The following is a 15,382-nucleotide window of genomic DNA, read 5'->3' as shown; positions in this document are numbered from 1 at the left end:
ACAAGGAAATCCAGCCCGGTTTCAAGTCTGGAGCGTGCACCAAGAACAAGCCCAACCCTGGGTCCTTTAAGGTGCTGAGCTGTGGGTTTCACCCCCACAGCTCTAACAGCCAGCCAGTACCCTCAGCACCGTGGGAAACGCAGCACAGGAGGGTGCAGGAGGCTCGGCTTCGCTTTGGAGAGGGATTTTTTGTTTTTATAAGAAATAACAATATTAATCATAATATTAAACAGAAACCGCTAAGGGGGAGAATGTCTAAGCTCGCTCAGCCCAGAGCCCAACCTGCAGCAGACCCGCCAGCAAGCGGCCGCAGCAGGCAGCTCCCCCGGGACTCATCCTCGGCAGCTGAAGCCACGGGTGCATCGCACACGGACGGAGGAGGCGGTGAGCAGATTCAGGAGGACGGTTGTAGCGACTCGGGCTTGGAAATGTTAGTCTTAACGCTCAGCGGTTAGACGTCTTTTGGGAATTCATCCAAATGGCACTGCTTCCTTCCCACTTGCCCTGCAGGTAAATCTAGCATGTGGCTTACACAATCTGTTGACTTAAATAAAGCGAGGGCAGAAGAAGAAAGCTGTTCAGACATCAGGAGAGGCTCATCAGTCCTTTGGGCAAAAGTCTGGGTCACTTCCCCCCTGCGCAGCACGCTCGGTGCGTCGGCCAGGGCCCCGTCTCCCTCCGTGAGACCATGCGCGGCGAGGGTGCAGCAGAAATGGTCGCAGCGCTCAAAACGTCAGCAGAAGGGCAACAACGACATGTTGCCAAATTCTTCCATATTTTTGGCCAGCACCGACGCTTAAATTCAATTTACAGAAATTTGAGTCCATGAGCTCTCTGCTCCAGTCAAGTCCTTTGAAATCAAACACAAGCCAGCAGTGACCGCACGAGTCTCCCAGGGCTCGGGCAGACAGGGCTGCAGGCGCTTCCAAACCTCACGGCACTGGTCCACCTGTGCCTCCGGAGTAATGCTCATCCATCCTGCGGACGTGGGATGTTTCTAAAGCACTGCGAGACCACCACGTGCTCTGCAAGGGCAAGATCTTGTTGGATACACGTATCTCAGGTGCAAAACCGGCTGCAGTGTGCAAGACTGACAGTAAGCAGGCACTGGCAGTAAGCAGTCCGGAGCGAGCCCGCCAGCCGCCCTCATCCACACGCCTCAGGAACACTTCTTGCCCCTGCTGTTTTCTGAAGGAGTCTCAAACTCCTTCTCACAATCAACTCAGGCACCCAAGCGCCAGCCCTGGGGCCCAGCTCCTCCACTCGCGAGCAAGGCAGGAGCAAACTGCCTCCCCCAAAAGTAAAAGACTAAAATCCGAACAAAGCAATTCCGACGGGGCTGTTTTGTTATCAGAGTTATGAACGGGAAAATTAATAATTCTCACAATGAGTGAAATGGGACAGAAGTAGAGGAAAGCTACCTCGTAAGATGCAGGTTGTCTTCCCTCTGAGATTTTAAAGCACCGAAGATGCATTTGGAAGGAAAACCGACTCGCCTGACCACCACTGTCTCTACTAAGATGTTGCACAGCCGTTCTGCCTGGTGTGCAAATGAAAAACCCTACCACTGATCATCAACGGCAAGTTAATTAAGCATTAGGCCAAATTCTGCATGTAAAGCATATAATGACTGAGGTCTGCAACAGCCAGACTTTGCTACTACAAATACTCATAGTGCAAGTTAACGTCTCAATCTCAAGGAAGGTAGAAGAAACCACCGTAGCAGTTATGATGGTGAGTTCCTCAGGAGGCAAGCTAGACACTCAACCCAACTCTCCTATCAGACCTATGTTAACATTTAAATAGGACCTACTGTCGTGATCTTTAGCAATGAGCAGATGTGGTTTTGAGTAATGGTTAGTGTTACTTAACCGGTTATATTCACTAATGTAATTGACACCTATTCCATCATCCTTAATACACCCACTTCTTTCTCCGATACCATAAATAGATTAGAAAAGTTTCTGCAGATGGCCATGACCCCATTTGTTTGTGCACTTAGCCATGTATGAATCACTCTTGGCTTGTAGCAGCACTCTGGAATTACTGAAAGATAACTAGTCGGCACAGACACCAATAAATGAATCATGCTTTCCACAAGACCAAACCTTTGGGCTTTTACAGACTCCAATTACAAAGTAAGAAGAAAAGAACAAAGAAATTACTCAGTCTGTTTGCACAAAGTCATGCAGAGTTGATTCATAGTTTTACAGAATTATTACTGACAATCATTTGTAGGGGGTTAGAGTAACAAACCAGCTACTTAACATATTGGACAGAATGAAGAGATGGAAAAAAATCCCCAAACCACGTCCTGCATATATTCTTGAAAAGTAGTATTGATTTTTGTGCAAGTACGTCTTTTCATTCTTGGTATGCTCCAAGCCTGGGGGTTAATCAGCTTTCATTCTCCAAGGCTAAATTCTGCTTTGCTGGGTTGCTTGGGCCAAGTTTGCAAATGTGGGAAATCCTGTTGCACCTGCTGAAGTGCACAAACTTCACGCCAGCAAACCATCACAGGTATAACTCCTCAGCACTGCGGGCACGAGCAGGGTCTCGTGAACGGATCAGAGAACTGCCACGTGCAAAAGCACTTGCCTTTCTACATGCACATTTTTGAATGTATACTGCAAGTGAAAAATTAGCCAGTCTGAGGCATTTTATTAAAGATATGTGCGAGACTGAATACACTGAACACAAATGTGTGAAGCATTTGAAAGTACTGTGGACATCCACCAACACTGACAACTTGTGAGGCAAGTTTCAAAATATGTGCAAGGTATCTTCACGTAACACCACAGCCTGTGACAACACTAACTTACACCACACAGAGAAAAACACACCCTCTTCTAGACGGAGCATAAGCCTAGTCTTGTAACAATGAGAAATTGGAAGTCTGACTACTTGGAGAAAAAAGGGGATACTGCATTGATTACGACCTTAGCAATGCTATCTTGCTGTACGCAGTGAAAAAGTAGCATTAAATTAAAAAAATGTAAAGGTGACGGTGGATTTGGTGCCAACCTGGGCCTGCAATATGCACCAGTGCACTGGCTGTAGCATCTCTAAGCGTGACGGCTAAACTTACAAGTCTCAGGGCCACACAGCCTTGCATGCTCCAAATCAGCATCCTGTACCAGAGAGATATGCAGAATAACAAGGATAATGTCCAACTGAACAAAATCACTGACAGTCAGGAAAAGGATGAAAGTTAAATGTATATGCGATGCTATTTGTCTAAGGTCTTACAGTGATGCTACCCTTTACATGTAACTGAAGACCCAACTTCATGGGCTAATTTAGCTTGCAAATGAAATATGTGCCCTCTTCGACACACCAGCTGAACTTAGTCCACAAGCAGAGAGCTGCCAGCCTGGTACGGCTTAGTCACAGCTCAGGAGAGGCCAAAAACAGCACCAGAAGAGCTACTACACAGCTCTAAATCAGTTTGGGAAAACTTGCTTATTTGTCCTCACTCTTAAGGCTGCTGATTTCCCAAGAGAGGTATAAACCCTACCCCAAACTGGCTACAAGAAGGAAAGATGCTATGCAAGATTTAAATGAAAACCTTAATAAACATTCCCAATTCCTACCCTCTCTCCTACTCTACCCATACTACATAAATTAACGCAACAAGCTCTCTTGTATAAGAATACATAGGCGACAACAACCTTCTCCCTCCAACGAGAGTTTATCTGAGGATGTGCTGTAGATAGAAGGGGAAGAAAAAGGTTCCCAATAGCACCGCTACAGCAGCACCAGCTTGTCTTTAGAAAGCTGGAGTCCCTAGAATCAAGGTCTTCAGGTGCAACCCAAGACTAAAAGGATGCATGTGCTAAACAGTAGTGTGTCCTTTAGAAGGAAAGAAAAGCTAAATCAGGAACCTCCAATATTAGGTGGATGCTTAGATAAACACCGTACAACATACCGCAGCAAAAATGCTAATGCAAGTTTAGGTTTCACACTGCAGATATTTCAAAAGATTTGCAAAGCTTTGGTATTTAACATCTCTACTAATTTCCTTTTTAGTGTAATCATAAATTTACCATAGTAGCCAAAAGATCTGGGATGAACTACAAGTTCTAGCTGGCTCAGAAGCCAACAAGAATAATGTGTGCTGTTACTATTTTCTCTCAAAACATACCTCTGCAAAACTGACTTAAAATGAGAAAAGAAATTGTGAAACTGTCATTACAAAGAAGCATTTAAAATGCAGATCAAAGTGCTGCCTTAGAAGCTGTATTCCTTGCCAAATCATCAAAGATCTCTTTACTCTCAATAGCTCCCCAAATCCTCTGATTTGGATGATAAACTCCTACAGCTGAAATTTATCTGCTTAAAAAAAAAAAACCAAACAAAAAGCCCAAACCCCACTACTCCTTTCTCTGGTTATCCACTACTTCACTAACCAGTTCATTTTGAACTACTTTCTTGTATTACTAAATCAATTAACTTTCACAAATGTGTTTATGCCTGCACACACACACAGACAGTAGAAAACTTGTCAGCTCTCAGAGGTGTATACATATACGGTCTCACCCTGCAAGCACCGAAGTGCTAACAGCTCAGGTAAGCTATTCCTGCCACCGCGGCACTGTGCTTAACGCCGGTATTGCTGTTACACCGCTCCACTACACCCTGTGCTCACGCATCGCTCCTGAAGGACCTCCAAGACCACTATTACGTTTAGTGCAGCAAGGAAGCAGCAATGCAGCAGCCCACATAATCAGAAATGATGGGTCAGATCCTGCTCTCACGGAGGAGAGCCTTGTGCCGAAATCCTCCTCTGGCCACACTGCGTGCAGCCAGAACAAGTCTCTGATGTGTTTCCTCACCTGGGATCTAGCCAAGTGACCTACCTTCTGCTACCCAAAATAATTATAAAATAATCACCCGGCAGTTTAGCTACACAGACGGGAAGAACACTGCATAAAACATCCCCGTCGACATTAATGATTCCTTTGCTTTATGGACGTCTGGGAGCGTGCTCATGGTGTGAACCAAGTTTCCACTTAATTGCAGCAAAGTGGCCCTTCTGCCTCCCTCCTCGCAAGCTTTCCAGCCAGGCTTTATTACTTTGATGAAACACGCCAACAACAGATGCACTGTGTATCAGGGAACTTGACGGATCTGATAAGACAAACTGCATACCACGCATGGGATCTCCTTCCAGGAAGCAAACTGGTAGTCAGTTTTTACATGAAACACCATTGCAAATAAATGACCTTTTTTAGCTAATTAGGGTTACCAAATTCTGAGACTTGCTATTACCTGAAACAAGACCAACAGACATGACTGTACAATGAGTTACTCAGGAAAGAAGCTGGATTGTAATTACTGTCTATTAGTGACACCATGTATTTTGGTACTTCCCTTGGAAAGGTCTCCTCACGTCTATCCATTTATAATTTAGGTTTACAAATTCATTCTAAAACTGGATTTATCTAGCCACCAACTCTCAGCCGGGGAAATCTAAAAATATTAGTATATTTGGTGAGCAACAGCAAATAAAAATAAGTAAGAAAATACATTTGTAGGTACTCTTCTCTCCACCTGCAATGGAAGCCGCGGTAGCTCGGCTAATTCAATATCCTGAAAATTCAGAGGTGATCCCAGACCCTACCTTGGGAATTCCTGGCTTTAAGGAAAGCAGTATGGTTGCTGTTTCCCACACACCCTTCAGTGCCAGTCCTCTCACAACCAGGATCTGAAAACATACTACTAAATAAAACGAAGGCAAGCCAAAGGCTTATTCAGGGGGTAGAGGACGCCTTCGTGGCAGAAGGTAACAGGACATACTGTGTCGAACATCCTCCTGTGAATATACCCTGATACTGACGGAAAAGGAAGAATTAGCCATGTCACTTTGCATTATATATGATCACCTCCGATTCCATAGGATCACTTCTGGTGCCGTGTGTGCCCGTCCTGCCGTGCAGCACAACGCAATCCAGGTGTTCACCCAGAGGAAAAAAACAAAGTTTGACTATTTTCCCTCCATTTCCTCCTCTGTGTCTTTTCATTCTCCCATTCAACACTGATTATAAAACACTGAGATTAAAATCACCGCCTGAGGGCACAAAACAAAACTGTAATTTTAAGACCCCTGTGGTCTCCAGGCTCAGGGAACCAGGACTTTCCCTGCTGCCCCGGGCACGAGAGGTGGGACCTGCAGAGCTGGGACCGCAGACCGCCGGGGTCCCCGGGAACGGCCGAGGGCACACACAGACAGTTCTCAGGCCACCGTAAGCAAAAGCCATCCGTGCTTCGCTCGGGTCGCACCTCGGGACGCTGATCTGGGCAGAAAGCAGCGCTTCTCATGAACACATGGCCAGAGCCGGACACGGGGAACTCCCTGGTTTAGCTGAAGTCAAACTGAGATGCCACAAACTGAACACACTCTGTGCAAACACTCTCTAGCTTGCTGAAACGCTGGCAGTAGCTCTGGCTTCCCTCCATGTCCCCACCTCCTGGAGGAAAACTTGGGGGGGGAATAAAGAAGTACATGGTTATTATCCACTCTACCCTGGAAGAAGCCGTAACTGCCGTTGACACGGCGTCAGGAAAGAAACGTATTTGCCAAAAAAGCAGTCTGAATTAGAAAGGAGACGTGATCCCTGGTTGAGCCATCTGCGTTCAGTTTGTTATTAAACCAAAGAATGTGAAAACCTAGAAGTCCTCGCTTGGACGGAAACCCGCTCTCACGGTTCGCTCGCCCCAGCCCTCCACCGGCCAGGCACACGGCTGCCAGCCGAGGGAACGGCCTCCTCTCCTCGGGGAGAAGTGAGGACACCTCTTAAACTCCCGAACGCCTCGGCTAACGTTACTGCACGAGCAAAGCCTCCGCCGAGGGCCACCCAGCCCAGAGAGGGACCTGCCCTCGCGCCCCACGCCTGAAGTCATCCTCTCGCGGGGATGCTCGGGTGCCCACGGAGGCAGGATCCCCAGCCTTGGCACCCGTAACCCTCCGGAAGATGTCCCCGCGGGGTGCGAAGCGGCCCCGGCACAGGCGGGGGGTCCCCCCCGCCGTCGGGGCCGCAGCGTCGGCCGCGGCGGGCAGGCGCTGGCGGTTCCCACCGACCCAGCCGGCGGCAGGATCCCAGCCAGCCGGGGCAAGCGAGCGGGGAAGCCAGCGGGGAGGCAGGCAGGCCGCCTCGCTCCGCTCCCCGCGCCAAATAATTAGTTATTTACAGACTCTTCCGCCACGACAATCACCCCTGACCTCTTTCACCCAGCCGAAGCGATTAGAGACCACTGCCGCAGACGTCTGGCTGCTTAACGCCGCCCGGCATATTGGCACTACAGCCCAGGCGGCGGCGGGCGAGACTCCGCGCCCCCGCCCCCAAAAAGCCCTTTTCTAATCCTAATCTGGGAGCGCCACGCACAGAAACCAGCTGCTTCCTCCACCGCAGCGCCGCAGCCTGCCGTATGGAATAAAGCCTGCAAAGAAATATTTTTGGGGATCAGTTGTGCAGTTAACTTAATTAGAGGGTTAAATTACAAGAGTTTACAGTTATGCCACTTTCCCGAAGCATTCCTGCATGGCAACTTTTGGCTAGAAAATTAAACAGCATCTGGTGGTAGCTGCCCCGAGGTTCCCTCAAAGTCGTATTAGAAAGACAAATAAAACCAAGCGACTGGAGAGGGGAAAAAGCTGTATAATGAATTCATCTCGGGGAGGCTCAACTCTATCCTTTCCACCGAACCCAGGTGGAGGAAGTGATCAGGTAACAGCCCCTGCAGTGCAACCAAAGCCCTCCTGTAGCACCGAGGTGAGCTAACGCCGCCCGCCATCGGCAGGAAATAAATAAATAGCATTGGCGATAAAGAAACCTAGCTGAAAATGAAATAAGGAAGAGCAGCACTAAGGGAGCTCGATCCAAGGCTCCCGGGAGCTAATGGGAACTTGGCGCCTGAGTGTCAGGACCCCAGAGCTGAGTGGCTGACGCAGGGGGACGGGTGCAGCGCTGGCAGGGGACAAGCTGGGGAAGGACCTCGGGAGCCGTATGGCATCAGGCACGAGGCTCCCGCAACACCCGTCCGAATTCAGGCAAGGTGTCCTCCAGCGTACTTCACTCACAGCCTCTCACACCCGCCCCATCCATAACTGGCACCTGCCTACTACCAAGCCTTTCATATGCTGAAAAAACGGGGGAAAAAATTATAAAATACATTATTTCTAAAAAGTCAGGCAATGAAATTAAAAGCCTGAGTTGTTCCAACAAGACCTCATGCCAAGAGTGAGACTGGAAGAGAAGCTTTTTCTTCAAAAGACATTACACATTTTAATTCACAACTTTTATCATAACCATAAGCCTTGATCAGACACAAAGTAAAGTCTCTCATCCTTGCAATTCTGTGGGACACAGTTTATGTTCACCAACCGGCTGACACAAAAAAGAACTGTATCTTCATTATTTATACACTGCTATTGGTATGCACATCTAGCCCGGCCTGTTAAAGTCAGGAAAGAATAATGGTCTGTTCAGTACCGGTAGTGTTAATAAAATCAGGGAAATCCAGCTTAGTTTTGTCTGAACACGAATGAGATTAAATCAAGATTAAATGTGCATACAGTACAAAGGGTATGGTTTATGCTAAAATTCAGAATGAACACATTTTAGTACCCGGTATACAAATGCCTACAGACCTTCCCCAGGACTCAGACACCTGAATTAAACAACGATGAAACTGGAGAAAGCGAAGGCAGATGACACTGGACAAAAGCCATCCAAAATACGAAGGGACAGATGCCGGCTCTAAAAAACTGCTCTGCAACCCCGCTGGAGGTAATGGGGCAAATCCTGTGCTAGCAGAAACAGGCACAGCTCAGCTGACTCTCCCCTCCACGCACCAAGCGTGAGCCTGCTCCATCGCAGTGCCAGGAATATATGCAAAATCAAGACTCTTTCCCAAGTTTTCATTTTGGGCCATTTTGCATTAGTCTGTGTAGGGTTTAGATTCCTCGGCACAGAACAAGGTGTTAAGCGGGGTACAATCCTGACAACCCACCCAGCCCGGGAAGCCTTGAAAACCTTCCCTTTATACAGAAAATACCATTCGCTTTAAATTGCCAGAGAAACCAACCCATTTCTCTTTCCTCAGCAATATTTCTTCTCTCTCACCTCCACGCGCCTCATTTCCAAGAGGGAAAGAGCAAACAGAAAAGTAGTGGATATTTAGGTCAGGCACTGTACTCGCTGCTGCTCCGCGAGGGTTGAAAAATACTACTAAAAAAAGGCAAATAGCCCCTCATAGCAAAAAGCCCCCAGGGGCTGGAGGCGGGGGGGGGGGGGAACAGGTTCCAAATATAAGCCCTACTCGGGTGTCCGGACCGCAGCGCTCCCCCCCCCCCCAGTAACGAGAGGAAGGTGATTTACACCGGGGCTAATGAAGACCCCCGGAGGAGGCTCGGGGGCCAGGGCTCCCCCCCGCAGGAGGGGCAGACACGCGGGGCAGTGGCGGCTGCACCGGCCGCGGCTGAGCCGCGGGGGAATGGCCGAGATGCGGGTGGTGATGGAGGCGAGATGGGGGAGAGCTGGGATTCCACACACCGATGCCGGGGAGGGCGAGGGGGGGGGGAGAGGAGAGCGCGGGAGCGGCCGCGCTCCGCAGGCAGCCCCGGGGGGGAGGCTGTGTCCGGGGGGGGGGAGGCTGTGCCCCGGGGCCGCTCCGCCAGCCCGTCCCGCCGGGACCCGCCCGCCCCCGGCCCGCCGTGTCACGCACCCACTCGCGCCGTGTCACACCCGCACTAGACACCCCAACGGCAACAGATGAGAGACCAGAGCTCGCACGGAGAAGGCGGGGGGGTGGGGGGAGATAAAAAATAATCAGCACTCCGAGAAAGCGCATCGCAGCGAAGGGTCCCGGCGCTGCCGGGAGCCCCCGCGGAAACTTCCCAGCCCGCGGCGGGGGCGCCGCCGAGCTCCAGAGCCGCCGTGCCCACCCGCACCCTCGCACCCACTCGCACTCACACCCGGGGAAGTCGGGGCCGGCCCCGCGGCAGCAGCAGGACGAGTACTTACTGATCTCCATGCTCTGGAACAAAGACCTTTTGCAGTTGCATGTGCAGGACACATTGGGCTGAATAGCTACGGCCGTGCTGTTCAGACCCATTAAGTTATACATTTAAAAAAAAAAAAAAAGAAAAAAAAAAAAAAAAAGAAGGCGACGGCGACACAAAGAACTTCACGGCCGCCGAGCGCTCTCCGGGCAGCACCACATAAAGCCGGGGCTCCTCCTCGGCGCGGGGGGGCGGGGGGAGGGAAATGCAGCTGCGATCAAAAATTGGAAATAAAAAAACCCAGCCCGGCGCGGCGCAGCGCCCCCCGCAGCGCCGCGGCACGGCTCGGTACGGCACGGCTCGGCTCGGCTTAGCTCAGCTCGACGCGGCGCGGCGGCTGCTCCGCGCCCCCTCCGGCCCGGGAAGCGGCTGGGCTGCGGCCCGGCCGCGGCAAACCCCGCACTTTTGTGGGGCGCGGCGGAGCGGCGCGGCGCGGACGCGGCGCGGCGGGAGCGCGGTGGGAGCGCGGCCCGCCCGCTCCCCGCTCTCCGCTCCCGCCCCCCGCGCTCATTCACGGCCACGGGGACGCGGCCGCGCGCCCGCCGCCGCCGCCAGCCGCGGGCGGGCCCCGTGACGTCAGCGCCAGACGGGGACTGCCCTTTCCCCCGCGCCGCCGCCGCCGCCGGGCGGGAGGGAGGGGAGCGGGGGGGGGGGGGGGAGGCGGGCGCGCGCGCCCCGGGCTGCCCCACGCGGCATCCGCGCCGGCTCGCGCACGCCGGGTTGCCCTTCCCCCCCCCCCCCGCGGGGAGCCGCTGGAGGAGGGCGGCCTGTGCCCGGGGGATGGGGACACGGACACGGGACACCCGGTGGGACTCGCCCCGCGGGGAACGGCGCCGAGTTGGCGCTCAGAAACGCGAAGGCAGGTAATGGTGACCCCCCCCTGCCCCGGCGGGGGAGGGCGGCTGCTTTCCCGGGAGGAGTGAGGGTCTCGCCCACCCGAATCGCCCTCGCATTTAATTTTTTTTTTTTTTTTTATTTCTCGGTGGTTGGGACCTGGCGGCGATTTGGGCAAATCGGCCCCAAAAGCGTCTGGATTTGGGCGTCCTGCAGGAAAACCACGTGCAAGCCAGGCTCGGTCCCACAACGCCCACCCAAGTCACGGCGGCCCGACTGGCCAGACCCCCCCCCCCCCCTCCCACGGGCCCCCCACGGCACGGCCCCCGGGCACCAGAGCCACGGAGCTTTTGCACTGGCAGTTCCTAAATGAAGCATTTCAAAGAAAAAAAAATGGGAAAGATTGGAAAAGAAATGTGAGGGGGGAAAAACCTGTAAGTGCCGATTCGGCCACGGCTGAACTCGGTGCGAATTCTGCCCTTGGCTCCAGTGTTAATGCCAACAATGCTGCTTTCTTATGCTAAGCTCAGAAACTATTTAAGATGGAGAAATTCCCAGTTTTGTTTCAAACCGACCGCTTTAAAATGGAGTGACCCCCTTCACTTTTTAGACAGGTGAAAGGAAAAACCATCATCTCTTCCCTGAGTGCTCAGTGTGCCAAGTTTTAGTCAAGACGGAGATTAAATTATTTTCTTTTTCCTGGGAAATAAACCTGTGAAAACAGAGGTTTATAATGAAAATGCTGAAACAAGCTTAGCTGTAGTGGTGCAAAGTAGCTGCAATCATACTTGGTGAATCCTGTTACTGGGAGATAAAGACAGCTTCAGTGTTATCTTCTAAGAAAGCATATTTTCCCATAATTCTTGATAGCTCTGATTTAGGATTTGGGAGTCTCTGAAGAGTCCCCAGCTGGGGCCTGCACTCCCGAGAGATGCTGCCAGGAAGATCGCACCGAGAAGCAGACAGGCTACCAACCCAAATCTGCAAAAAGCTTTCCTACAAAGCTGTAGAAATCAGACAAGATGGGTGGTGTCAGGAGTCGGGTCAGGCACGGTGGCACTCGCTGGTAAGGATTAACCTTCATTCCCCCCCCCCCCCCAAAAATGGAATTTATTTCTACATGACTACTTAAAAACTAATGTTAAATACGTGCCTGCGCTTTACTCCTGTGGCCCCATCCAGTCCTGTGAAAATGCCTGAAGAGAAGGAACAAGGAATTGCCAGGTTGTTTAATCTTTTACTCTTTGCCGCTTGACAGATGGTAACCCCCAACAATTACTAATCCAAAGGAAACACGGAAGAGGATCTTGCAGCTCAGATAGAAATGAGCTTTGAGAAGTTTGTGCTTCCCAGTGCTGCGCAGACATGAATTATGGTCCGAGCGCCGCATTTGCGCGGTGCCAGGGCTGGCACCAGAGGTGGGGGTTAGTGTGCAGGCCTGGGAGAGGAGGGACAGTTACCTGAAAAAAAATCTACACTAGAACTGGAAATAAAGCATCTCCAATCCTGTTTTTACATTTTGTTCCCAGCCTCAGTTTCTGCATCGGTAACGCAGAAAGAAGGGGTAGTGCTTGCCTGCCTTTTGGCCACTTCCTTCAGGCTGGTCCTGGAGTCTCAGTTCCTTTTGTGCCAAGCAGACTTCTAGAAATGCTTCATGAAAATGTGAAGCAGCGTTACCCCCGTGACAGGGGCTCGGGCCTCGGGCAGGCGGGAGCCCGCGAGCCCCAGAAAGGCCAGCTCAAAAGTTAAAGCAAGGCACGTGCACGGTCAAAACTCTGAAGACAAATGCCAGGTCAGATAGCTTTATCAATCACCCAACTTTTATTTAGCTGGAAATACCTTTTTTTTTCTTTTAAAACACTTGGCAGCTGAATATTAGAGACCCATTTCCAACAGACCTTGCTTGACTGGCTGGAAAAGGTGACTGTAAGCTAAGCTGAGCCCACCAGCTTGCAACTAACAGTCCTTTGCACTTAAAATACATAGCACCACCATAAGTAAGTCAAGGCGAACACTACACGCTTCCTCGTGTTGCGTGAGAGAGCAGCCGGCAGCAGCCTGCCAGCACCGGCCCTGCCACCGCTGCCGAGCCCTCCGGGTTCGTCGGCTGTGCGGATGCAGCCATAGTTCGTCTTTGATTCAGGATTCTTGTATTTTAAGACACAGACATGGTACGTCCTTAAATGGTCTTAAGCAAGTAAGTGCAGCTCTAAGTAATATATTATTCTTCTGTGGCAGGACAGTTACTTGAGCGGTGGGTTACAGAGTCCTTCTCCGCTCTCTCTGCCGCAGCGAGCACGGCTTTTGCCTTCCACAACTGGGCACGGCGTCACCCACGGGCCCAGGGAACGGGAGACGGGGCTGCACGTGGAAGGGCACGGCTGGAGGCCTGTTCGCAGGCAGGACGTGCTGGGGATGGGCACTGTGGCAGAAGGAGCCGTGGTGGAGGCATCTCACAGACCCTGACGGGCTCTGATGGCTCAGCAAGCCCAGGCTGGGAGGTCCCGGTGCCCAGGTTGCAACTGAGCTGTGGAAAAGCCAGTTCTGGTGGGGGGCAAAGGCGTCCGCCCTCACCCCGTGAATCAGCCAGCTTGTTCTAGGGGGAGTTTTTACAAGTTTGCAAAGCTTTGGTTGATAAAGGCTCCAGTTTCAGATGCAGGCTGCTGCAAGTTCGCACATCTTCCTAACCTTCTTTAAAAAAAAAAAAAGAAAAAAAGAAAAATAACTGTTTGCAAGTCGATGCTGGTTTAAAAATGCACTGTTTACCACCATCCCAATTTAATCTGAACGACTCATGTGGCTTTAAGAACAATCAGCATTTTTCCACCATGATTTAAGAACAAATAATTAAAGTCATCCCAGATGGGCTTGTAAAAATTAAAAGTACATCAGCTAACTTAAATGCTTCACCCTGTTCTTTGTAATAATGCTATCCACCTTCCAGCCCACTGCCATTTGTCAGAGTTTCTTCTGTACCAGCAGCGAGTACTGCTCGGCTGGTAGGATATGCTTTTGTTGATTTTGGCTCCTGTATTCTGCCACTGATCAGCTTTTTTTGGTTCTTACGTTCTCCCTAGAGACACCTCTGATGGCTCCAGGATGAGCCTGGCACTGCGAGACCTCTCTTCGCTTCCTGGTTTTGCCACAAAATTTCAGGGTGAGCTGGGGCTGCTCGCTGGGCCTCTGGCTCTTCAGCCACAGAAAGGGACACACGGGAGCTTCAGTAACACCTGAGGTCCTTGCACAAACTGAGCGACACGGACGCATCGGTCTGCTCTGGCTAGTTTTGGACTATAATGTAATTTCACTCATTGCCTGGCCAGAACTCAGGCATTTGCCTGTGCAGTCACATTTAAATCTTTCCTTTTATTCCTCACTGCAACACTTGAGCATTAGTTAAAAGATTTGAGCGACGCCACATAATCATTACAGTGCAGCACTAAGGGTAAATTCATAAAATGTAATTGGGAAGAGAGATCCTTGTGAGAAGTAAGTAACCCTGAGTGTCAAATCATTTTCTTCCAAAAGTGGTTGAGGCTATCTAAGGAAAAATGAAACAAAAAACTCCAGAACTCCCCAAAGCTTTGTTAACTAAACAGTTGTCCATTAAAGAGACCAAATATTTCACAGCATTAGTCTTTGGATTAATGTTAAATTGATATGCACTAACGCAACAGGGCAATAGTTACCATGGTGAATAATTCTATATTTATTTTCAAGCAAGCCTTATTTCTAACAATTCCAGACATGGTTTCCACTTTCTGGTGACTAACCTCTTTTAAGTTTATTTTTTTTAACTATTTGGTACCAGAAACTCAAGTTTTCTCCCCGACAATTAGAACAAGGTCGCTGCCACGACAGAGAACAATGCTGGGCAGGGACGCAGATGCTCGCCAGTTTTAGCTGAGGGCTTGTTTGCCTTTGAAAGTCAGAACAGCTACATCTCGGGTACGATTTAAAGCGTAGGAGATACTGTGAATTAAGTCTTTGGTAGACAAGCCCTCATCCTTGTTTGGAACGGCAGGAGCATCTTCCTTCCAAGGCTTCATCCCATTTGCTAAAGTGTCAATAACCTACCTCAAACAATATTCCACCTAAAAGGCTCCGAAATACCCTCCCTCCCCGGCACTGGGAGCCCCTCCTCAGCCCACCCACTCCCTCCCTTCCCCGCAGGTGAGGCCAGGACCCTCCTTCCTTCCCATGGAGGCATCGAGGACCCTGGGGCAGGAGCTGCTGTCACCAACCCAGGCAGTTCACGGCTGCCTCCCAAGTGCTTTTTTTTTCCATCTCTACACAGCGCTGGGTTGGGTCCCATTTAGGAGGTTTTGTTCCCAACCAGGAGAGCTGAAAAGTCGAGTATTTGTTTGTAATGAAAATTTTTACTGAAGCCACCAGAATGTTATTCCAACTCATTCTGTCTCATTTGGGGCCTGATATAACTCCGGCTGACGTCACTGGAAAGACTCCACCCTACCTTTACATTTT

General features: G+C 50.6%; 1 protein-coding gene and 1 long non-coding RNA gene across 5 annotated transcripts in view; one reads left to right on the top strand and one right to left on the bottom strand.

The window, feature by feature from the left end:
• The window catches only part of PMEPA1 (prostate transmembrane protein, androgen induced 1), a 48,857-nt gene extending 38,285 nt beyond the window's left edge, over positions 1-10,572 (bottom strand). Inside the window, exon 1 of one of the 4 annotated variants that reach the window (XM_052786801.1) lies at positions 10,026-10,572. In XM_052786801.1, the coding sequence (XP_052642761.1) occupies positions 10,026-10,128 (103 nt within the window). In that variant the 5' untranslated portion in view covers positions 10,129-10,572. The remainder of the gene's footprint in view (positions 1-10,025) is intronic. The other 3 variants (XM_052786791.1, XM_052786782.1, XM_052786772.1) reach the window with 3 other exon arrangements.
• Positions 10,573-10,845: 273 nt separating this feature from the next.
• On the top strand, positions 10,846-15,055 carry LOC128141714 (uncharacterized). The gene is made up of 3 exons (XR_008235157.1): positions 10,846-10,926; positions 11,768-11,963; positions 13,975-15,055. It is a non-coding gene; the product is annotated as an uncharacterized LOC128141714 (long non-coding RNA).
• Positions 15,056-15,382: the final 327 nt, after the last annotated feature.

This window comes from Harpia harpyja, chromosome 1 (genome assembly GCF_026419915.1).
Source record: "Harpia harpyja isolate bHarHar1 chromosome 1, bHarHar1 primary haplotype, whole genome shotgun sequence".
Taxonomy (NCBI): Eukaryota; Metazoa; Chordata; class Aves; order Accipitriformes; family Accipitridae; genus Harpia; species Harpia harpyja.
Note: the sequence above shows the minus strand (reverse complement) of the source record. Positions and strands in the feature narration are given on the sequence as shown.